Source organism: Haliotis rubra, unplaced genomic scaffold (assembly GCF_003918875.1).
Source record: "Haliotis rubra isolate DU_JTF1 unplaced genomic scaffold, ASM391887v1 Scf49, whole genome shotgun sequence".
Classification (NCBI taxonomy): domain Eukaryota; kingdom Metazoa; phylum Mollusca; class Gastropoda; order Lepetellida; family Haliotidae; genus Haliotis; species Haliotis rubra.
The window spans coordinates 2,425,705-2,448,760 of record NW_025767179.1 but is presented as its reverse complement, the minus strand read 5'-3'; the positions used below and the strand labels follow the sequence as shown (position 1 = coordinate 2,448,760).

At 43.3% G+C, this 23,056-nt stretch overlaps 2 protein-coding genes across 4 annotated transcripts; one reads left to right on the top strand and one right to left on the bottom strand.

Annotated features, from left to right (window-relative positions):
• The first annotated feature begins 4,373 nt into the window (after positions 1-4,373).
• LOC124291331 (N-acylethanolamine-hydrolyzing acid amidase-like) lies at positions 4,374-12,774 on the top strand. Its single transcript, XM_046728309.1, has 11 exons — positions 4,374-4,604; positions 5,321-5,415; positions 6,213-6,282; positions 7,932-8,058; positions 9,021-9,120; positions 9,307-9,389; positions 9,639-9,726; positions 10,538-10,622; positions 11,016-11,081; positions 11,541-11,636; positions 12,665-12,774. Exons 1-11 carry the CDS (start codon positions 4,423-4,425, stop codon positions 12,735-12,737), a joined length of 1,065 nt encoding a protein of 354 aa, XP_046584265.1. The 5' UTR covers positions 4,374-4,422; the 3' UTR covers positions 12,738-12,774.
• A 2,233-nt stretch (positions 12,775-15,007) lies between these two features.
• Positions 15,008-22,438, bottom strand: LOC124291318. Of its 3 annotated transcripts, none has more exons than XM_046728291.1 (7): positions 22,252-22,438; positions 20,368-21,212; positions 19,749-19,905; positions 19,363-19,547; positions 18,338-19,299; positions 17,392-17,609; positions 15,008-16,184 (listed from the first exon to the last, which is right to left on the bottom strand). In XM_046728291.1, exons 1-7 carry the CDS (start codon positions 22,263-22,265, stop codon positions 15,821-15,823), a joined length of 2,745 nt encoding a protein of 914 aa, XP_046584247.1. In that variant the 5' UTR covers positions 22,266-22,438; the 3' UTR covers positions 15,008-15,820. The 3 variants fall into 3 exon arrangements, with proteins under 3 accessions (XP_046584247.1, XP_046584246.1, XP_046584245.1); XM_046728290.1 differs by having other exon boundaries at positions 18,338-19,407; positions 19,471-19,547; XM_046728289.1 differs by having other exon boundaries at positions 18,338-19,547.
• Between the last annotated feature and the right edge of the window lie 618 nt (positions 22,439-23,056).

The window sequence follows — 23,056 nt, the reverse complement described above, 5'->3', positions numbered from 1 at the left end:
CAGTCGATGTCTAAATTCTGGTCATTTGTAAGAACACGTATACGTTTCAGTCAATTTGTGAAATTGTGGAATTTGTGACTGATTCATTCTGTGAATTTACTAATTACGCCCTAAAAGCATTAGTCATTTTGCAGTATTACTGAATATTGAGGATGACGTTTGTGACTATTCTCGTTTTGTAATAATGTAAGTGTTTGTGATATACTCTCCTTAAAAAGAAACGCATGGGTGATATTGATACATGAAATTTCAAATACTTTTCACAGTTAGTGTTGGATTGTTATAATTTCGCCATTATAATGCTGGTTTATGCACATGGAACGAAAGCACCGCGGAAAAACGCATATTCGGAAACGTTAATGCACGTTGACGTTCGAAAGTGTCAACTTGCATGAAAATGTCACGGGGAAAAAGTGGTTCGCAATATGCACGTGCATTTCTGAGGAATCTAGAGCAGGGACATTGCCTATATAAGCTTGTTTTGCTTTTAGACAGTCATTGGCATTTTTTAGCTAAATGAAAGAATGTCACTGCTGTAAATCGAAACAATGCCATTGGACGTGTAGAGGCTGGGGAGACGTTGCACGCTACACCAATGTGCACCAGAGTACAGTTTTGGCTAGGGCTGGGACGGGTCCAAATTTTCTACCCGGGTACCAAGCCCCCTACTACCCTACCCTACCCGGACACCCGTTATGTTAAATTCTGACATCAAATTTGTAAGAAAGGGCAATAGAATTTTCAGCTCGGAGACTAAAAGTTCGAGTTTTTCAATATCTTAACCATGTATAATATTCAAAAGAAGTGACTGTAATTATGTCTAAATCTTCAAAGACAATACAACTTCTCAGTCATGAAAGAATAACATATGACATTTTTTAATCTATTAGTCACATGATCATAACAAGTCCGGGTATTGAGACGGTTACCCGGGTCCAACTCATTACCCACCCAGGTATCCGGGTTACCTGTCCCAGCCCTAGTTGTGGGGACTCATGGGGCCCACAACAGGTATTAAGACAACGCCCAACTGGGAACGGACGCTTTCACGTATTGAATCTGTTATAAGCTGCACACGTTAACATACATTTGATCCTTTATGCTGTAAAGTTTGGCTGCAACCGATCCAGAATTACATGTGTTATCTCACTTTAAAACTAGCAGATAAAAAATCGTACAAAATATACATATGCATTTCTTTTTGGAAGAGTATATGTCAGTTCTTGGGAGATTCTATCAGACGAAATAAGAAAATCCAGTGTAATGTCTTCATAAATCAAATTGACTCCCATTAGTGACCATTAATGTCATTATTGACAGACTATTAGAAGGTTAAAACGTATTAGACTCAACAGAAATACAACCAGATTGCATATCTTAGGTACATAGGTAGAAGGTCATAAGAACCGAGAACCTGTGTATAGACACTGGGGACACATTACCATATTCCATCTGTGATGGGACAACATGATGAAGACTTTGACAAACTAAGTAGGTCTTGAGGCTAACTTGATCTTTTTGCCTGTGGCCAATGGGTCATGTAACCTTTTGACATACAGTCTATGGCCAAGGCGTCATATATACTTTGTTGACATACAGTCTATGGCCAAGGAGTCATATACACTTTGTTGACATGCAGTCTATGGCTAAGGGGTCATGTGAAGCTTGTTGACATACAGTCTATGGCCAAGGAGTCATATTCACTTTGTTGACATACAGTCTATGGCCAATGGGTCATATGGATCTGTTGACATACAGTCTATGGCCATGGGGGTCATGCGAACCTTGTTGACATACAATCTATGGCCAAGGGGTCATGTTAAGCTTGTTGACAAACAGTCTATGGCCAATGGGTCATGTGGATCTGTTGACATACAGCCTATGGCCAATGGGTCATGTAAAGCTTGTTGACATACAGTCTATGGCCAATGGGTCATGTAAATATTGTTGACATACAGTCTATGGCCAATGGGTGATGTTAATATTGTTGACATACAGTCTATCGCCAAGGGGTCATGTAAATATTGTTGACAGACAGTCTATGGCCAATGGGTCATACAATCGATGTTGACATAAGGTCTCTGGCCAAGGGGTCATGTAATACTTGTTGACATACAGTCTATGAGCAATGGGTTACATAAACCGTCTTGATATACAGTCTGATGGCTGAAGGTGAACCCAGTTCATGTGTCATACCTAGGTTACTAGAATGTGTATACCTGGTTGAGCACAGCTCACCAACAAACTACAGTGACCCAGCCTTAGACCCTGCACGTGATATCTCTGAATGTCAGTTTTGCTCAGGCTGAAACACCCACCCACATAAACTTTAGTAAAACTTCAAACTTATCTTATCAAACAATAGCAATGCTTGTGTTGCCATGTGGTAAACGACTCGAATCATTCTAGATTCTAGTTTAACCCAGCAGCGATGTCCAGAGACACGTTCAGTAAGATTCAAAGAAATAGCGAAACTGACGACATGACAAGTGAAGAGGATCAGTATGATGGGATCTACAAGTTCGTTCAGTGTGTTGGTGCCAGGAAGGTGTTCCTAGCGGCAAGGCAAACACTGGCAAGTGGCAACTGGGACTCAAGTATTTCACTCTTCCGAAAGGCGAGAAAACTAGCTACAGACTACGCTGATGATGGAAATACTGTCGATCTTATTTTGAAGGAAATGGAACGATATCAAATGTCCAGAATACCTAGCGAGGTGTCTCCAGTTGACGCAATCAACTTGGAAGATGTGGATAAACGACCTGTGTCGAGACTGGATGAAGAGAACTCAGCACTGCCTCAGGGGATTTTCTTCCTCAATGTTTCTATTGACGGATCTGTCATGAGGCTGGTCGGAAGGAAACTCATATCGGAGAACTGGATCGCCAACAAAATACCAGAATTGTTTTGCAGCATTATTCGAGCGGAAATGATCCTTGGTTTGTATGCTGACATGAGAGTGACAGAAGATGTGTACACGATATTCTACCGGCCATTCTCCGGCAGCGAAAAATTGCGAGCCTTCAGAGACACTGTCCTCACCAACTGTGCTGATGTGGAACTCGTATTCCCATTCCCTCTGCTGAAAAAGACACAAAAAGAGAGTTTGGGTCGCCCCCCGAGGGATGGTCCATAGATGATGCATTTGATGTCATGTTAAGTCATGGTGAAGAACACATCCGGCAGTTCACAATCACATATCTCTCCACCCTGAAGTTAAAGAGTCCACGACTATATGACCCGGCCTGTTCGACCGGCGTGTTTCTGTCAGCAATGAAAACCGCTTTCCCCAATTGTTTCACGATTGGTCAAGATCTGAGCCAGCAGATGGCAGACTTGAGCAGACAGAGAGTGGATGAAGTGCATTGTGGGAATGCTATGAAGCCAAAAATTCAAACCGGAAGTGCCGATGTTGTATTTGTTCGCTTCCTTAACAGCCAAGTTGTTCGGTCGGCTGAAGCTGAGGCTCTGTTGCTGGCTTTGTTACCCACGGTCCGCGACAGGGGACATATGATTGTGTTTGGGCATACCCCTGTCTTGCTGTCGTCGTCCATTTTCGCCATCTTGGAGAGTTTCACACTTATCCAAAACATCGGAGTTACAAAGGACAAGACGGGCATATTCCAGTATTATATTTTGCGCAAGGATTGAGTTGCATACTTTAAGCTGTTCCTCGAAGACGTATTAATATAACAACATCTTCAACAGAGAATTGTTCGTTATGTCGTTGGAAACATGTACATTTCGTCTGTGATAGCTTTAAAATTTATAGGTAATTGAAATAAACGTATGTGGAAAGACATTAGATAAAGGAAGGTAATCTCACGGATTCATTTGGGCAGAAAAAAGCTAAATAGTGAGTGAGTAAGTCAGTTGGGTTGTTCTCCGCTTTTAGCAATATTCCGGCAATATCACGGAAGGGGACACCAAAAATGGACTTCTCACATTGTATCCATGTAAGGTGGGGCGGTGGAGAAGCCTTGTGGTTAAAGCGTTCGCCCGTCACGCCGAAGACCTGGGTTCGATTCCCCAAATGGGTACAATGTGTGAAGCCCATATCTGGTGTCCCCAGCTGTGATTTCTGGAATATTGCTAAATGCGGCGTAAAACTAAACTCACTCACTCTCCATATCAAAGGTTCGAAGAAAATCAGCCATGACACCTGATGTTCGCAAATAGGTAAAGGGTGTCCTTCTTTAGCAGGGGCACCCGTGCCTCACATAATTTGCAAAGAAAGTGTGTGTTCGTGGATGTGTGTTGAGGTATAATGTATAACCTGTACCCAGCTGAAACATGAAACATAAATGTCCTGGTGGAAAAGATAGCCTACTTAAAACACTTATAATTCATAGATAACGCACGCGTATGTACCATTTGGAAACGGCAGGTCAATATTTTGCCAACAACACACTCTTGTCCAAGATGGCGGGCCAAGCCAGTCTTTTTTTGCTGTTTGTCATTGTACAAGTGGGTTACAGCAAACCAAGCGACCCCCAAGTCACCAAGTGGTATGATGTGGACATAGACACCCCGGCCGACACCCGGTGGTCGAAAGTCCTTAATGACTACACCCAGTTTGTGCCAAATCTGCTGGCCACCATAAGGTGAGCTATGTAGTTTCCCGTGTTATGAAGCTTGTTTGTTTGTTTTTTTACGCCGCACTCAACAATATTCCAGCTATATGGCGGATGTCTGTAAATAATCTGGAATTGTCTGGACCAGACAATCCAGTGATGAACAACAGCATGGGCATCGATCTACGCAATTGGGATACGATGACATATGTCAACCAAGTCAGCGAGCTGAACCCACGAGTATGGTCATGGTGCTGACAGTCAGATAATCACGTTCGGAGCAATTCCTGACACAAGTACGGGACGCAACTCTTATCGTGTATAACGTATTGGGATGCGCTTATAATCGGGATTGCAAACACGTTGCAAACGTACACTATAATCGCACCGAACAGGGTTTTCGTTGTGATTGTTAAATGTATCTTTCAAAATGTCGAAGATCCTAGTTCGAATCCCAATATGGATCACTACGGAATGCTACGTTTATATGCTGAGGAAAAACAAACTTTCTTTATTGTTCTTTATTGACACGAAGTTCATTCTATTCTTGAAATATGGAAATCCATTCTCATAATATTAATTGCAGCACGCTCATCCTGATGGATGATTTCATCATTGGCAGCGTTTAGACATCAGGGAATTCCATCTCGTTACACATGTAATTATAAAAAGTGCCATTGTGCGGGGTTGATAGACTCTCTATAGTTTTAGATAAGCCTACTTTCTATGATGTTTCTGTTTTGCAGGCAACTTGTCCCAGTGGAAGTGATTCCTATAGCGGAGTTGATCGCTGATGACATTGAGAATCTAATTCCGAGCCCATTCGCAGAGGAATTGTTGGGTAATATATTTTGAGATCTGAATAGCAGTTCGTGCATCATATTAAACTGTCCCGATCTGTGTATGTTCCACCGCATCAGTGATTGGTGTTACATGTACATACAAAACAGCATGCTGGACTGTAGCTACAGAGCCAGTGACTCCATTCCTTTTTTTCTTATTTTCCCATTTGTCGTACGCCTGCCTCGGATTCCTCATATCCATACCTTCCTCTATAATGAGACAGAGTATGAATGTCTAATGCACGAAAGTGTCACATTCAGATTAATGGTGGGGGTGTTTTGGGGAGATGAATTCAGTCATCGTGGTTTGTTCTTCTGGTTTCTGTATTCGGCACATTCTTACGTGTACGCTGCTATAATACAACGAGTTCATAGAGCCCGGATTATCCAGCCCTCCTGCTGGTGATAAGAGGCAACTATATTTAACACTGTGTCATCGTGCCTCGATTACCTGGGGTCAGTTCCGGCTTACTTCCCTTGGACTCAGTTCGACAGGCCTCTCTCTTCTCGATGCTTATGGATTATTAATGCATATTGCAAAATCGGGGACTGTAAAACAAACAAAACATACTGACACTTAATCCACCCATAAACGTTTATAGTATAACTAACACAAGTAGGAAACTCCAGATTTCCCCCCAATTTCTACATTAAACTATCAAATGAACCATAATTTTATTGAATGACTGTGATAATTGGATGAGAATGTGAATGTGAATGTAATGTTGTTTGACGAAATATGTGCACGAGGGTGTTTTCGTTTCTACTGTAAATGTGTATTATTTATATATTTCAGCTGTTGCGGATGGTTTCGGCATGCTGCCTGGCGACATCATCGCTCTGAACATCCTCTACGACTTGACAGCGTAAGTAGCCTTTTTACTGCAGAGATCGGAAGGGTAAGCGTTAGTTTTACACGTCTATGGCCGATGTTCCATTCTCTACCAAAGTACGGTATACTTGGTATACATTTTAACATTTAGCCTCATGTTCTGTCATGCAGGACATTCAAATCATAACAATAATAATAATAACAACTATAGCAACAACAACAAAAGCGTATAACATCCTCCAGCCAATGGTTATATATCATTTTCCTTCTATTGCTGGGGCGGCGGGGTAGCCTAGTGGTTAAAGCGTTGGCTCGTCACGCTGAAGACGCGGGTTCGATTCCCCACATGGGTACAATGTGTGAAGCCCATATCTGGTGTCCACCGCCGTGATATTGCTGGAATATTGCTAAAAGCGATGTAAAACCACACTCACTCACTCACTCTTCTGTTGCTACCGTGAGTTATATAAAGATGAAACCTATCTGTTTGTGTGGTGAGGTGAAATATAGGGCTTGACATTGCCTTCAGGATTTTGGCACTTATGTAGCAGCTTACACACCCGTGGCTTCTTGTACTGATCCGGAGTAATGCAGGTTTTGTAGCCCTCTGAGGTACATCGTCACAGTTTGACCTGGACACCCAGTTCAGACACAGTATACTCATTACGAACCAACCAGTCCTTGTTTTGATCCCTATAATAATGAGTTCCAGGCAGGGCAATGCCATTTCCACGTCTTTTGGTATGAAGAGGTCGGGGATCGAACCCCTCTCTTCAGACATGCCCTGCTTCAACTGGACTATAGAGGTGGTTGCATCCTGCTTATGGCACAATTAAAATCGATTACATATTTGTGGACTCCTTTGTCCACTGAGAGCGATATGGATAATCAGTGCAATATCACAATGTTCGTGTGAATCAGTGTCCCGTAGGGGTCCCTAGTTTGAACTGATTCCAAGTATAACACGCTGGTCAAAGTCCGATATGTTGGATCTGTAGTCAAGATTTAGTCGATGCCGTGTTATCCTGCCCCCGCTGTCTGGATTGTCGCTACAATAATTATGTTTGGTCCGGGTGAAGCCTCGATTATTTACAGACAGAGCGACTAGAGCTGGCTAGAGCTGACTAGAGCGGCGTTCAAACAGAAGGTCAAACAGGAGTGAGTGGACTGCTTTTAAAACAGTATAACACAGTTATGAGATCAATGTGGAAGGAAAGACCGAAACAGTGCAGATCTTTGTAGTCTACTGATGAGCTAGAGCTTCTAACCCCAAGAGAGAAAAAAGTGTGAGATGCCAGGTCCAAGGGCCACCCTCCCAGGCCGGGTACTGAAGCCCCCTGCAAGCCAACGCATACTTGCAAATTCCCTTCTCAGAAAAGTCACTAAAAACGGAGTAGTCAGACATATTTCTGTCATTTTTAACCGATTTTCGTTTAAATTTTTCATATTAACCCAGTTTGGCGTGAGATTTATCAGTTTTGTCGTGAGAGCGTGACATGGGTAATGTCTCAAGCCGAATGCTGTGGAGATGGCAGGTATGCACGGGCAGTGGTATGATGCTGACATACTCGGAAGCATTATTGGGGAGAACCGGAATTCCTAACAACGATTCTAGATTCCGGGCGTGCCCCAGGGAAGCACCACTACACAGCCCTGTCTGTCAATAATTAATTATGTTACCAGATACTGCACGAGTATCGTAGCCCAAGACGAAAACGGCGTCATCTGGCACGCACGTAACCTGGACTACTACTACGGGGACCTTCTGAGAAACATGACGATCAACGTGAACTTCCGGAGAAACAATCAGGTACGTCATACAGTGCCATCATCCTCGACCATCAAGGGTGTTACATTTCCATTACGTCACAGTCAACAATCTGGACCGAATCGTCTCCATAACATCACTCTCCTACCCATACGGTTAACCTAGAGTGATGCTAGGGCATAGCTTTGCGGGAGTGTGTCTCCACAAAAGATGAGGGCAATACTATTAACCGCCTTTTTGCAGTCTTGCAATTAGGGCTCAAAGTGAAGGTATGGTGGTGAATTCACCCAGGGCATGGAACTACAATGCATCGGATAACGGGAATGTTGTGTCATGGACGTCTCGACAACGTCAATATTTGGAAACATTATAACATTACAAGCGGATCATTCTCTTCCCACAGAGGTTACTTGTCATATCTTACGAAGATATGACAAGTAACCTCTGTGGGAAGAGAATGCAAGCGGATATAAACACTTTTAAAACATAATGTTTACTTCTTTTGAATAGTTTATAGTTTTTACAAAGTAGTAGGTTGCTTTTGGAAATGTTGTAAGATAAGGACGATATGCAAGTGTTGTTGACAAGATAATTCACTGTCGTGTCATTCATGAGAGACGTAGGTCGGAAACATACTGAACATCGCCTGTTTATCATATATCTTAATTTTGAAGATGCATATCAACAAACAGTGCAGGATTACTCTAAGAGAGGCTATGTCTATTTCAAACACGCCACTATAATTACACTGCCTGGAGCATGAATAATGAGACGAACGACGTGGAAGATAGACTTTCCAACTGGGAATGAACTAAACACAGAGTTCTCTCCCCTTACAGTAACAGTCACTGGGATCCGTTGGTGGGATCTATTCCATGATAGGGTGAACCAGTCTAGCCTGTTTCTGGCACCGGTTCAGGGTTCAGGTATACTTTAACAGGGTATTTTGTGAGAGGTTTTCCAACTCAATTTGGTCAAACATATCTGTGTACATGTATTTCCAGACGGTATACACGGGGACGACGTACGCCGGCTACGTTGGTCTGGTATCGGGACAACGACCTAACAACTTCACCATTACCGTCGACCAGCGGGGACATCATGGTAAGACTAGCCTGGTGCTATCGAAGCAGTGTGAAATACTTGTAAAAGTGGGATCATAATCCTGTATACAGAGGAAGCAAAGTTGGTTTTGTTAGAGACGGATTATTTCCCCATCACTTCTAGTAAAGACCTTTTGCGGTAAGACCTTTCATTTTCACATCACTACACAATGTCGGCGTGTTTCAGTGCACGTGGGGTACTGGTGGCAGAACATCTTAATGGCCATCCTGGATAAGAAGACGTCCTTTGTCAGCTTCCTCGTCAGACAGGTGAAGCACGCACGCACGCGCGCACACACAGACAGACACACACACAGCGACAGACGACATACATACACACACACGACAGACACACATATACACAGGCACAAACACCAATGTACACCAAAGATGCAGTTATATTCCCACTATTCAGAATGTTATAATGCTCATTACATATTTCATTAATACTGCGTCAGCTGGACTTCATACAAGATCACAAAAACGTAAATTACCAGATGTTCTGTATTTCACACCCAGGTGCTGGAGACAAACACAGGGTTTCGGGATGCAGTGGAGAAACTGTCGACCACGCCCATACACGCCCCTGTCTACTACATCGTAGGAGGTAGGAGATGTGTCATGTAGAGTAACCTCCAACAATTACCCAAGTCCAAAGAAATCGTCTTCCCGTAGCAAGGGGTTTACTGAATACAAACGTCCAGTTTTCGCCCTTGTCCACTTAGGCTGGAATTTCCTCGCTCGATCGTAGCGCCACCGGCATCCTGTACAAGTTAAGTCCCTTCTGTCTCCCACCTTTTGGCCAATCAGATTTTACCTATCATATCACTTGCATTTGCTCCAAGCAAAATGGCGACGCCCAGTGGAGACGATCTGATCATTTGCTATGGAACGGGTTTTACTTGGCCAAGTCCACCAGCTTATTTGAAAACCTCGATTGCAATCTGACGATGCCCAGTTTATAATACACATAAGTATTTAGCGAATCTTGCAAATGACCATAATCTGCAGTGCTTAATTTTCATTCAAGCAGTTCCAGCGCACTCTCCCTTTGATGGTGTTGTCAAACTGTCATCTCTTATTCATAGTGAGTGAGTGAGTTTAGTTTTACGCCGCACTCAGACATATTCCAGCTATATGGCGGCGGTCTGTAAATAATCGAGTCTGGACCAGACAATCCTGGGATCAACAGCATGAGCATCGATCTGCGATATTGGGAACCGATGACATGTGTCAACCAAGTCAGCGAGCCTGACCACCCGATCCCGTTAGTCGCCTCTTACGACAAGCATAGTCGCCTTTTGTGACAAGCATGGGTTGCTGAAGACCTATTATACCCCAGATCTTCACGGGTCCTCTTATTCATAGCGCTTGTTTCTTGTTTCTATTGAAAATACAGGTAAATGTCTGTTCTCCAGGTGTGAATCAAGGAGAGGGTGTGGTCATCACACGTGATCGCATGACAGCTGTGGACCAGATGTACATGAACCCAGCACAGGGGAAGTGAGTAGTGTCCTCGTCCTACATTGACACCCCTAGTTAAGTGGACTTCCCCACACATCTTCACCTTTCCTATAGTATGGCGTGGAATATGCAAATTGTATCAACGAATGAACAAAGACCAATTTCTGGAGACGATTACAGAATTGAAGAAAAATCCAAAATTTGTTGAAAGTTTTGATCAAAGTATTTTTTTGCAGATTTTATGTCCTTGAGACGAACTATGACAACAGGATCACTCCCACATATCTGCACCTTTTCTTTAGTACTGTGTGGCAAATTTGCAAAGATATCAACGAATAAATAGAGGCCAATTCAAGGAAATAATGAGCCGATTATAGAAAGGAAGAAAAAGCCAACATTTGTTGTAACTTTTGATCAAATTACTTTTTGTAGATTTTATGTCCTTGAGACGAACTATGACAACTGGACCACGCCCCCACCCTACGACAAAGACAGGAGGTAGGTTACACTGCATGTTTGGGATGTAAACTGACCCACAGTGATACAGTTCGAGCTGTCTACACCACAGGGACAGAGTATCTTTACAGGATCGATTCACCACATGGGTACACTGTATGAAGCCCATTTTCGGCGCCCCCGTCGTGGGATTGGTGGTATATTGCTTACCACGACATAACCCATACTCATTTCGATGCTTCTTTGTAATTGAAATTAACATCTTAAATGCTTGAAATGTTCCCCAGTTTCATTACGTATGTAACATTTTGGGAGAAAATGATAAAATGAAAGCTTACTGTGTATTGACATCCTGTCACATTAAAACTGTCATGGGAGAGTGAAAAAATATGATTTCGAATAGAAATACATGTAACTCGTTGACTTACCCACATGGGATCGTTCGTCCTGTGTAATATTCAGAAAGGTGATGATAAATCGTATTCATTTACCCATCCATAGAGCTGTCGGTGAGAAGACCATGAATGCCTTGGGACCACAGGGAGTCAACAAACAGTCTTTGTTTAACGTCATATCTACACGACCAGTCATGAACGAGTAAGTGCTCCAATACATTGAAGATAGTCGTGTACGATGTAACATACCACATGGACAACACCGTAAGCCTGCTCTGTGATGTCAATGGTCTTACAACCCCAAGCCTAGGGGTGGGTATTGCAGAGAATTTTCATATTGCGATATATTGCGATGCGAAAGCATGTATTGCGATATGTATTGCAATATATTGCATGAAGTATTTTTAAACAAAAAACTACTTATAATCGAGATAATGCTTGATTTATAGAGCAAATACACAGCAAAATCACTATGCTTCATTAAGCTTTAATAACAACTTTTATTCATGATTAAACATAAAAATGTGAATAATATTTGGCACAAATGAAAAACGGAAATATCCGAAGATTTCCGAGTGTTACGAAGTTTTCCGATGCAAGTCAAAATACCGGTTTTCGATCAGCGTATCGCAATACGTATCGTTTTCATGTCTGAACCGGTAAATACCGGTAAACCGGTTATATTGCGCAGCCCTACCCAAGACGGACAGCAAATTGTACATGTGGAAACATTGTAGGTTTTAAAAGTGTGTCCTAGGCGTTGTCAAGTTGTGATAAAAATATCACATGAATTAAGGTAGGATCAAGATGACGATTTAAGAATTGTTTGTGCTTATGTTTAAAAGGCAGGGAAGAAACTAAGCATTTAACGTTATTAGAAATACGTACCTGTGAAGATCCGTGTGGGACTTGGTCTCCAGCAACCCATGTTTGTCATAAGAGGGATCGGATGGTTAGACTCGCTGACTTTATTGACACATGTCATCGTATCCCAATTGCGTAGATCGATCATCACTGGATTGTCTGGTCCATACTTGATCGGTTATTTACAGCCGGCTGACATATAGCTCGAATGTTGCTGAGAACGACGTTAAGCAACAAACAAACAGAATAATAGAAATCCGACTATTGTTTTAGCCTCCAAGTCTTAAAACCAGGGACGAAACGTGTGTATTTACAGTTATTAGGACTACCAGCAATGCTTCACCCTCCAAGTCTTGCACGTTTCAGAAACACCACCTACAGCATGGTGATGAGCGCTAGTCAGCCGGCAGTCTACAGTGCATGGGTCAGATGGCCGTGAACACGACACGCAGCAATAAATGTCTCGTATTTCCGGGTGTCTGTGTCTGTGTTTAGGAACTAGATGATTAATCAAACTGCCCACATAGTAGTTGAAACGTCTAAACACAGAGGTAAAGTATATCAAGATGGGCACACAGGTCCAACCTATCCGTCACAGCCAAGATGTCTAAACTCTCAGGTCCAACCTATCCGTCACAGCCAATATGTCTAAACACTCAGGTCCTATACATACGTCACAGCCAATATGTCTAAACACTCAGGTCCTATACATACGTCACAGCCAATATGTCTAAACTCTCAGGTCCTACACATCCGTCACAGTTAATATGTCTAAACACTCAGGTCCAACCTATCCGTCACAGCCAATATGTCTAAACACTCAGATCCTACACATCCGTCACAGCCAAGATGTCTAAACACTCAGGTCCAACTTATCCGACACAGTCGAGATGTCCAAACACTCAGGTCCTACACATCCGTCACAGCCAATATGTCAAAACACTCAGGTCCAACCTATCCGTCACAGCCAATATGTCTAAACACTCAGGTCCTACACATCCGTCACAGCCAAGATGTCTAAACACTCAGGTCCAACTTATCCGACACAGCCGAGATGTCTAAACACTCAGGTCCAACTTATCCGACACAGCCGAGATGTCTAAACACTCAGGTCCAACTTATCCGACACAGCCCAGATGTCTAAACACTCAGGTCCAACTTATCCGACACAACCGAGATGTCTAAACACTCAGGTCCAACTTATCCGACACAGCCCAGATGTCTAAACACTCAGGTCCAACCTATCCGACACAGCCGAGATGTCTAAACACTCAGGTCCAACCTATCCGACACAGCCGATATGTCTAAACACTCAGGTCCAACTTATCCGACACAGCCGATATGTCTAAACACTCAGGTCCAACTTATCCGACACAGCCGATATGTCTAAACACTCAGGTCCAACTTATCCGACACAGCCGATATGTCTAAACACTCAGGTCCAACTCATCCGTCACAGCCGAGATGTCTTAACAGCCAAGACTGGCACTGTGGTGAAAACAAGACGTTCTTGGGTATGATTTGTTTATTGTCACAGAGCAATTTTAACAGTTATTATCACAGGTCACTTGTATCGACAGATCCCCATAAGTCCAATACAGAAAACGCATTCGAGGTCTAATTAATAAATAATTACAACTGCACTTTCATCAGAAGGTATCACTGAGACAGATGAAATTAATTTAATTTGAAACAACATAGTAAATTCTTTAAAAAACAAGCATTGTCACTAAGGTGACATAATCCCCCGCCGCAAATTATCAAATCAAACTTATAAAGTAATGAAAGTTTAAGATGAAGTTAAATGTCAACAAAAACATTATCTTGCTCTTTAGTTGTTCAAACACACACATATTTTAAAAACTGACTTTGACCTTGACATGAATGTCATAGTGTATGAAATATGCAAAACTAGTACTAAAGAAAGTGCTTATTGAAAAACATTCAAGGGAGGTCTTGAAAGTCTATGAAGAAAATCCAGTGAACCGTTCTTAAAATACCTTGCTGACAATTCAGGTTAACATTCTGAAATCTTCATAGTGTCGTCGTGACCCTAAAAACTATGTGAAGGGAGTCTTCACAAAAGGGAGTACATTAAAAGGTTGTTTTTCACCCATGCATCGATCCTACAGTGAAAGGATAACTATTTTGTTCTCACTATAAAACACAGTTACACTGCCTGGAAATACACTGGAATGAAAACCAGTCAAGGGCACGTAACTCCTCAACTTGTCATTCATGTACAATAAATGAAAAATGTCCTGCCGAGTGAACGATAATCAGCAATGCATATTATATGTCATGAAGAAGTGATAATTGTGTTTTAATTATGTTTGATTTTTTGGTTGCATGTGACCTTTAAGGAATATATGATTTAGTCGATTCATTTGAAATGTGGCGTCATGTACAAACGAGATCATATTTGGTGGTTGTTTGTGTATTTCAGAACTGTACATACATCATTGCGGTCAGCGTGAACGATCACGTGCACGGTCATGTTGACCTCAATACTCCAGCACCGAACATGCTCAGAGGACTTAGATAGGACTCCAACGTGTGATAAGCGATTCCTAAAATGATTAGAGGACGCCGAGCCGCGAATTGTGGCGGCTTGTACCACAGGGCAACTGGCAACAGTGTGACTATGTCATACATACATACATACACATAAATAACAATTTAATATTGGCTGGAATAATTTCTTTTTTATATCGCTACACGCTATATCTCATTTTCTTCCCACAGAGCTTACTTGTCATATCTTCCTCTGTTCTAATACAGCCATAATTCCCGGTTCTCGTACCCTAGCGGCAAAAAATCGCAACACGAATTATCTCCCTTCTTTCTATCCAATCAGAACAGGTGGTACGTCGACTTCGATCCAACTTTGCTAATACAATCAAATGTGGGGCCACAAATATCTCTCCTCTGACGGGGACTTGTGTTGATGTGACACACAAGACATTTAATGGATAGATTGTCCGTTGTCAACGAGGGCGATGAAGACGCCATTGATCCGCCAATACATGACTGAGTTCTGTCTAGAAGAAACGTCTACGCATCGCACAGGGGAAGAGTTTCTAGTTTTCCCGAAGCATACGGAAATTACCGAGGCCTTGCCAACGTCACTGATTGCACAACTAAATCTGATTGCCACCAATCACGAATCCTGAACACCCGCACAAGGAAAGGGCCGTATTAGAACAGAGGTTCGTAGGAAGATATAACAAGTAACCTCTGTGGGAAGAGAATGGCTATATCTTGAACATTGACTAGGAAGCTCAACCCGTTTACCATGTTTTCGATCAAACGCTGGTGTCTCCAGTAAACTTCGCAATGTCACGATTACACGCGGGCACTTTCTATGCACTGAATGTTGCCCGGGATAGAGAGTGTCTGAAAAAAAAATATGCCTGGGTGTTTAATCAAGGATATACGGTAATGCATCTTGTCCTGTTCACAAAGTTCTAAATTCTTCATGGTGACGTTTCTCGTGTAACAATTACATACAGAAAGTCACAGCTACTCTGCTATCTCATCATCATCATCATCATCAAATACATGTAGTTTGTTCATGTCGTTCACTGTGTCGTTGCTGTTGTCAACGATGCCGAGATGTGAGAGGTCATCATCAAGTAGTTTGTTCATGTCGTCCACTGTGTCGTTGCTGCTGTCAACGATGCCGAGATGTGAGAGGTCATCATCAAGTAGTTTGTTCATGTCGTCCACTGTGTCGTTGCTGCTGTCAACGATGCCGAGATGTGAGAGGTCATCATCAAGTAGTTTGTTCATGTCGTCCACTGTGTCGTTGCTGCTGTCGACGATGCCGAGATTTGCCAGGTCTTCGACGACACGGATGAGATATTCTGGGTCAGGGTACCCGTATCTGAAACATAGCGAGATAAACCACAACACGGCTCGGCTACATAATTTCGATAACATTCGAGTAACTCGATTTTAACAGAAAAAGAGCCCGAATGAGATTCGGAGTGAGATCTAGACTTGCTTCTTTTAGGGCTCTGGCATCACAGATGGGCTGGGCGAAAGGGAAAATAATATGGCTCGGTGACCGGGAGGCGGACTAATAGAACCAGGGGAAACTGATTGATTTTCTCCAGCAACGGTATCCCTCATCGGGTTGAAGTAAGACGACGATGATTTTCCGCCAGCCGCATTCTGAGCCTGCATAACTCGCCACACTGAGAGTGGTTTCAGCTGTCTGTAAGGTACATCTACAGGTAATTGGGATTGTCATCACTGGTCTTCCTGAACTATGCTCATACCCGTGACCTTCACCAACGCCCATAAACTTGCACCATATTGTGCGAGCCTTCGACCTTAGTCTGACACGAGTGATGGAGCTGAAATACTGTTCAGAGCCATGACCGTCACCACTCCTAGACTCCTAGACTATAAACTAGTCTCTGAAATGGACATATTTTACAGAAAAAAGCTCATAGTAAACAAAATAAAATATAATGAAAAGGAGCCCTGAGACTTTCTTCATTTTCAGAGACCCTGAAGCTGTGGAAATCTAGACTTGCCACATTTTCTAGACTTGCGTGGGCTTTCTATATTTGCTTCAGGGTCTGTATGATAGACTACACCAACTCCTTGAGGCTCTGACCCGTGAAGGTCCGGGTTAGAATATTGGCCTTCAGTAACTCATGCTTGTAAGAGGCGACTAACGGGATCGTGTGGTCAGGCTCGCTGACTTGGTTGACACATGTCATCGGTTCCCAATTGCGCAGATCGATGCTCATGCTGTTGATCTGGTCCAGACTCGATTATTTACAGACCGCCACCATATAGCTGGAATATTGCTGAGTGCGGCGTAAAACTAAACTCACTCACTCACTTGAGGCTTTGATGCAGCTAAGGTCCCGAGTCCCTTTTTGTAAATTAATATAATTTAATTTTTGGTAATGTTTCAAGGTGTATTATTCTTATCTCTGATGGAGAAGTCAACAATAAAATTTAGTATATAAACTGGCATTAAAATTATTCTTTGAAACAAATAGTTATAATTATTATACGCCTGATACCAGCCCATCTCAATAAAGCTGAGAGAAAATTACAACATGTTCACTCACAATTCGGGTCCACCGTCCTGGCTCGTCTTATGCATGATGTGTCCCCACTTGACCACATCCGGTTGACCCGTAGTAAGGGATCTTCCGACTGTGAATACCAGCTTCCTGTCAAATGCGATCTCGAGCATGCGCAATACCTTTCTCCCCATTTCGTTGTCAGGAAGGAAGGCCCGTCGATTTACACCACGGTAGAACCTCCCGGGGTGTGGGTGGTCATCCTTTAAATACCAACAACACAACACGTTGTATAATACAAGAAGTCGAAGCAATCATGTCAGGTATGTTGATAGTTTATATTTTAGAGAAAGTTTGGGCACAGGAGAGGATGAACAAGGACGCTTATGCTTAAATACGAAGGGAAACTCTGAGTGCAAAAGAGGATTGTTTGTTGTTTAACGCCGCACTCAGCAGTATTGAGCTTTATGGCGGTGGTCTGTAAATAATTGAGTCCGGATCAGACAATCCTGTGATCAACATCATGAGCATCGATCTACGCAGTTGGGATCCGATGACATGTGTCAACCATGTTAGCGAGCGTGATCACCCGATCCCGTTAGTCGCCTCTTACGACAAGTATGCATTGCTGAAGACCAGTTCTAACCCGGATCTTCACGGGAATGCTAAAGAGAACACCGGCGTATAACCTGGATTAGACGAAGTATGTGTGGGTAATATTGCCCTTGACGACTGGGATAATTCTCCACCTAAACAGAAATGGATTCTTATAGGATGGAAGGAGGGGGCGGTTTTACGCAACATACACAGTGCCACGGCTGTGTATCTGGACCTTCTAAAGCAATGACTGAGCTATGAGTGTGAGCAGGCTATCGGAGTATGATGACTTAATGCTACCCACGTAACATTGCCGCCTTAAAACAGACACAAACAAGCGCACGCACACACGGACGCACACGCAGGGGGTAGGGTGACACTAGAAATAACTTGCCGTCTGTTTTCCTCCTGGAATGGAGTAAGTGATGACAATGATGCCGACGTCCTCGTATCCTGACACGTGACAGTGGTCAAATGTTGCAACTGTCATCGTTCCGGGAGGCTGGTTGCCCCTCTGGATCAAGTTTTCATCTATTGACGGCTCAAACTCCACTGCTGCTATTACTCCATCATCATCAACATCGCTGTATGTATCTTCATAAGAACGTTCCCAATCGGGGTAGCTATCACCTGCTGCTTCGTCAAAGTCTCCATATTTGGCGACCGCTTCACTGACAGATTTGTAGGGTGATAATGGAAATTCTTCGCCGTCATCAAAGACTGTAAGTCCCGTTTCAACCCCCAATTTCGGATATGTATCAAGTTCATAGTCACTACGTTTCTCTTCAATAGTTTTCTCTTCGGTCTCTTCTTCCAGAAGGGTGAAATCAGCAACATGTTCCCATAGCTGATTTCGTGGTGAGTCTTCGTCACTCTTGCTTTCTCCATTTCTCGCATTGCTTTCTAATTCAGCATCTTCAGTGATGGTGAGATCCTGTACTGGAGACGAGTCTCGCAGAGGGAATCCAACAGGCCCGGGTAAACACGCCATGGACAGGGATTTCACAACAGGTATTGAAACGGGCGAGTCATTGACATCATTTGGAGACACTGTAGGGGATTTATGAGACTGTGTGATTAATCTCTGTATCCGGTCATCCCTTGTTTGTGCAGGCACATCCTCGTTCACCTTTAGGGAAAGGGCGGGTAAGATGGGGACCTGTCCGACAGGAGCTTCCGGGCGTGGCATGGCAGCCACCGACTGTGTTGGGCGCGACGTCTGTGGTGGGGATTTCTTATCTGACCATGATGCCCTTGCATTCACTTTTACCATGTTGATCCCGAAGTCATCAGCTTTAGGCTGACTTTGTGCCGTACTTGGGAAGACTCCTCCAGGACCCGGTGAATACCCAGCACCTATCTGTGCCGTACCTGGGTACACTCCGTGTGTAGACACAGGACCTGGTGGATACCCAGCACCTATCTGTGCCGTACCTGGGTACACTCCGTGTGTAGACACAGGACCTGGTGAATACCCAGCACCTATCTGTGCCGTACCTGGGTACACTCCGTGTGTAATCACAGGACCTGGGTGTGCAGTGAACGCATATGGATGCACGTCTGTCTCACTGGTGTCAGTCTCATCCTCTGAGCTGGATTCATCACTGTAATTTGAAGCAATGCAATTTTAGATCGCAATGTCACTCTCAAAATTTTGATCTTCTGCGCATGTGAAAATAAAAGCAAACCCATGTACAACCTAACCTAACCTATATATATATATATCATTCTAATGAAATATTTTGCAGTTAAATGATTTAACCATCAAATCAAGCTCAAGTCAAAACACATGCAAATACTTGTACCTGAGACTACAGGTGGTCTCGCAGATGACCTGGAAGTAATCGTTGATATCATTGTCCAGACTGACGAAGTCGACCTCCTCCAGAGACAGAGGACGGTGCCGACACAAAGTCCTCACAGCGGCCTCGATGGATTCCTCAGCAGTGCCACGGCCACGTCCTGTCAGTTAGAAATAGACAATAAATTGTCATAAGAGAAATGTTCATATGTATAAAAAAGGAGAGATTTATACTCTAGACAGGAAACAAATTCTAGTTACGTAAACTGATATTCCGAACTGAGTGAGTTGAGTGCAACGTCGATATACACGGTATTCCAGCTACATCACGGACTGTCAGCTGGATGAGTGAGGAAGGGAGTACAACCCGACGTGATGCGGGTCTTACACGTGTGTCACTTTGGACCAAGAAAACATAACTGGTGCGAACAGGAATTAGAACCAATGATCATGTTTTTCTGGAGTGGACAAGAGACATAAGTCTGAAAAGTTTTAGTCCCCACTTCAAATTTTATTCCAGCAGTATCACGGCGGGAACAAGTTTAAAAACAAGATTTGACCGATGTGAATGAATGTTGAGGCTTCACTTTTTATAAACAGTGTACATAATGTTACTGCCTTACCTGTTCCAAGAAGCGGGATAGCAACGCGGCTGAGGTCCTTGTCGTCAGCCTTCTTGTACACATTCCTGTACAGTTTTTTCAGGGTCTTCAACCAGTTTCTACTCTTGGAGTCACCGTAGGGGCAGATAACCGCCTGAAGCACATATTTAAAGGGAAACTCGACGTTTTTCATATGAACTGTGTACACGTTCCCATCCCGTGGGGCGCTTTTAGAGACTCGACGAGTCTCTCTTTTCTTCTTGAACTCCTCCCCACCCGGGAGACTACACAAAGATCGGGTCACCATACTCATATCGGATGATCTGGGGGACTCGCCTGTGACCACGGCATCGGCCTTGACCTTGGTAATGTCACCGACGTAGATCCTGATACTGACACCATGCTTTGTTTTGAAGGATTTCTCAGTCGATGGTACTTTGGCAGTGGCTGGAGGCGAAAAGACTGAAAACGGCGATTGGCTGAAAGTCATTGAAGTCCCAAAAGCAGAATTATAGTCCTGTTTTTTGTAAGGAAAGCCTTCCGTGCTGGAAGCAATCCGAGAAGCACTGCCATATTTGGATGGGAACGTTTGCGAGGTCTTTTGTTTCGCGGGGTTTGTTTGTCTATGTTTATCAAAGGTGGCAGAAGATAAGGATGGTGAGAAGTATCGGCTTTTGTTGGCTGTGTTTGAAGGACTGGCATCGCTCACATACAGCTCGCTCTCAACATCCTCCACACTGTCAACCAGGAGCTGGTGGCCTGTTTCTACAGGACTGCCTGTGGAGTCTCTGGATTCGTTTTCCTGGGATGGCTGGGATACGTCCTCACTCGAGGGTGACCTACTCAATGACCTCTGGCTCCTCGGACTTGGGAAAAAAGGTACTTTGAGTGAGTGAGTGGCAACATGACAAAAAGGAATTCTTCATAATTTAGAGAGATCATCTGGGTGATGAAATATCATTATTAAACTGTAAGGTCTGTTCAAATATACATAAAAGGGACGATCCCGATGACTTCATCTCACTCTCGAATTACACATTTGAGCTTCCACGTTTCCATTTCTGTTGAATGAATAGTTTTATCAACATTTCAACAATTAAGTAATAAATATACCCTACCTTCAGTAATGAAATAGCAATTTGAAAATCATACCCCCCGTTTCCTTGAATATACTGTATACAATATATTGTCGCAATATATTTCCACATGCCATTTTGACACCACATCCCCACTTGAACGCCACGAAGATTCACACCAGACGGCGAGAGGGGGTTTCCCCGTGGGGATGTTATTGTCAGAATGAAACTGTCTTTCAACGCAGACGACGGTGTCTCACGCTATTCACATTGTCCATAACCTCACAGACACTGCGATATTCAGTATCATTATCGCCAGCCATATGGCATCGAACAATATCATTTACTGCTATGTACACTCAAGAGCGATGTACTAAGGGGGACAACTCTGTTTGTGATACAATCCGCATCAGTGACAGACTTTATTCTGAACTCAAGACGATTAAATTCCGGGCGCCGCTCAAGTAAAACAAATTAAATTTAAACATTGTAAACGATATTGAGAATGTGTACGTATGGATACATGTGTGTATGTTTGTATGTGTTTGTGTGAGAGAGAGAGAGAGAGAGAGAGAGAGAGAGAGAGAGAGAGAGAGAGAGAGAGAGAGAGAGAGAGAGAGAGAGAGAGAGAGAGAGAGAGAGAGAGAGAGAGAGAGAGAGAGAGAGAGAGAGAGAGAGAGAATAGTATAGTACGCTGCGTGCCACTACCCACAAAACTGCTGTCATGTCTGAGTGTCATTTCAAAATGTCCAACAACGGCCATTCTTGACTCTGACGTAGCTCAACTTCCGCTGGGCCTATGCAGGAAGCAATGAAATATATCCCCTACCTGTCCGGGTCCATTGTGTGTTCTTCCGGGCTGGTAAATGTAGGAAATGTTCATGAACAGACCATATCCTTGAGTCAAACGACGACAGACGATAATGAGATCACGTGAGATTCTGAGAAAATGCAGGACAGGACAGAAACGAAAGCGAAAGTAGGACTAGTCGCTGCATTGATAATTAATGTCAACACAACATGCACATGCTAAACCACGTGACTTCAACACGCTTGATGTCGTGGGGTCAGGGTTATGTTTATGCTGCTGTTTCAAATTCTGTATTATGCAAGGGACGTAAAAAGCACTGATCAGGGGAAGCAAGCCATTTAGAATATGTCCCTTAGCGTAAGGGGTTTCTGTCGTGTTGTGGATAAAGTGTCTGTCTGGAGAAGGGAATGTTGGTCCTTCTATCCCCCGAGCGTTCGCCCTTTAGGGGATAAAACAATGAATTGGCTCATTATCAGTATCTGTGTGCGAGGTGCCTGTCAATACTTTAGCGTGGTTCGTTCGTTTGTTTGTTATTTGACGCCACACTCAGCAATACCATAGCTATATGGCGGCGGTCTATAAATAATCGAGTTTGGACCAGACATTCCAGTGATGAGCATTATGAGCATCGACCAGTGAGCCTGACTACCCGATCCCGTTAGTCGCCTCTTACGACAGGCTTTGGTTACTGAAGACCAATTCTAACTCAGATCTTCACGGGTGTTTACCGTGGTATGGTACGATACGACTATAAGACCGACATACACACACGCACGTACACACGTGTAAATAAAAACAATAGCGTCAATCCCCATTTCACCTC

Excerpts from the sequence above, each read along its gene's own strand:
- LOC124291331 (XM_046728309.1), top strand. The coding sequence starts at position 4,423 with ATGGCGGGCCAAGCCAGTCTTTTTTTGCTGTTTGTCATTGTACAAGTG. Across the intron at positions 4,605-5,320 it reads AATCTGCTGGCCACCATAAG|GCAACTTGTCCCAGTGGAAG; the intron begins GTGAGCTATGTA and ends TCTGTTTTGCAG. Across the intron at positions 5,416-6,212 it reads ATTCGCAGAGGAATTGTTGG|CTGTTGCGGATGGTTTCGGC; the intron begins GTAATATATTTT and ends TATATATTTCAG.
- LOC124291318 (XM_046728289.1), bottom strand. Across the intron at positions 19,548-19,748 it reads GAGACCACCTGTAGTCTCAG|TGATGAATCCAGCTCAGAGG; the intron begins GTACAAGTATTT and ends TTCAAATTACAG. Across the intron at positions 16,185-17,391 it reads CAGGACGGTGGACCCGAATT|ATACGGGTACCCTGACCCAG; the intron begins GTGAGTGAACAT and ends GCTATGTTTCAG.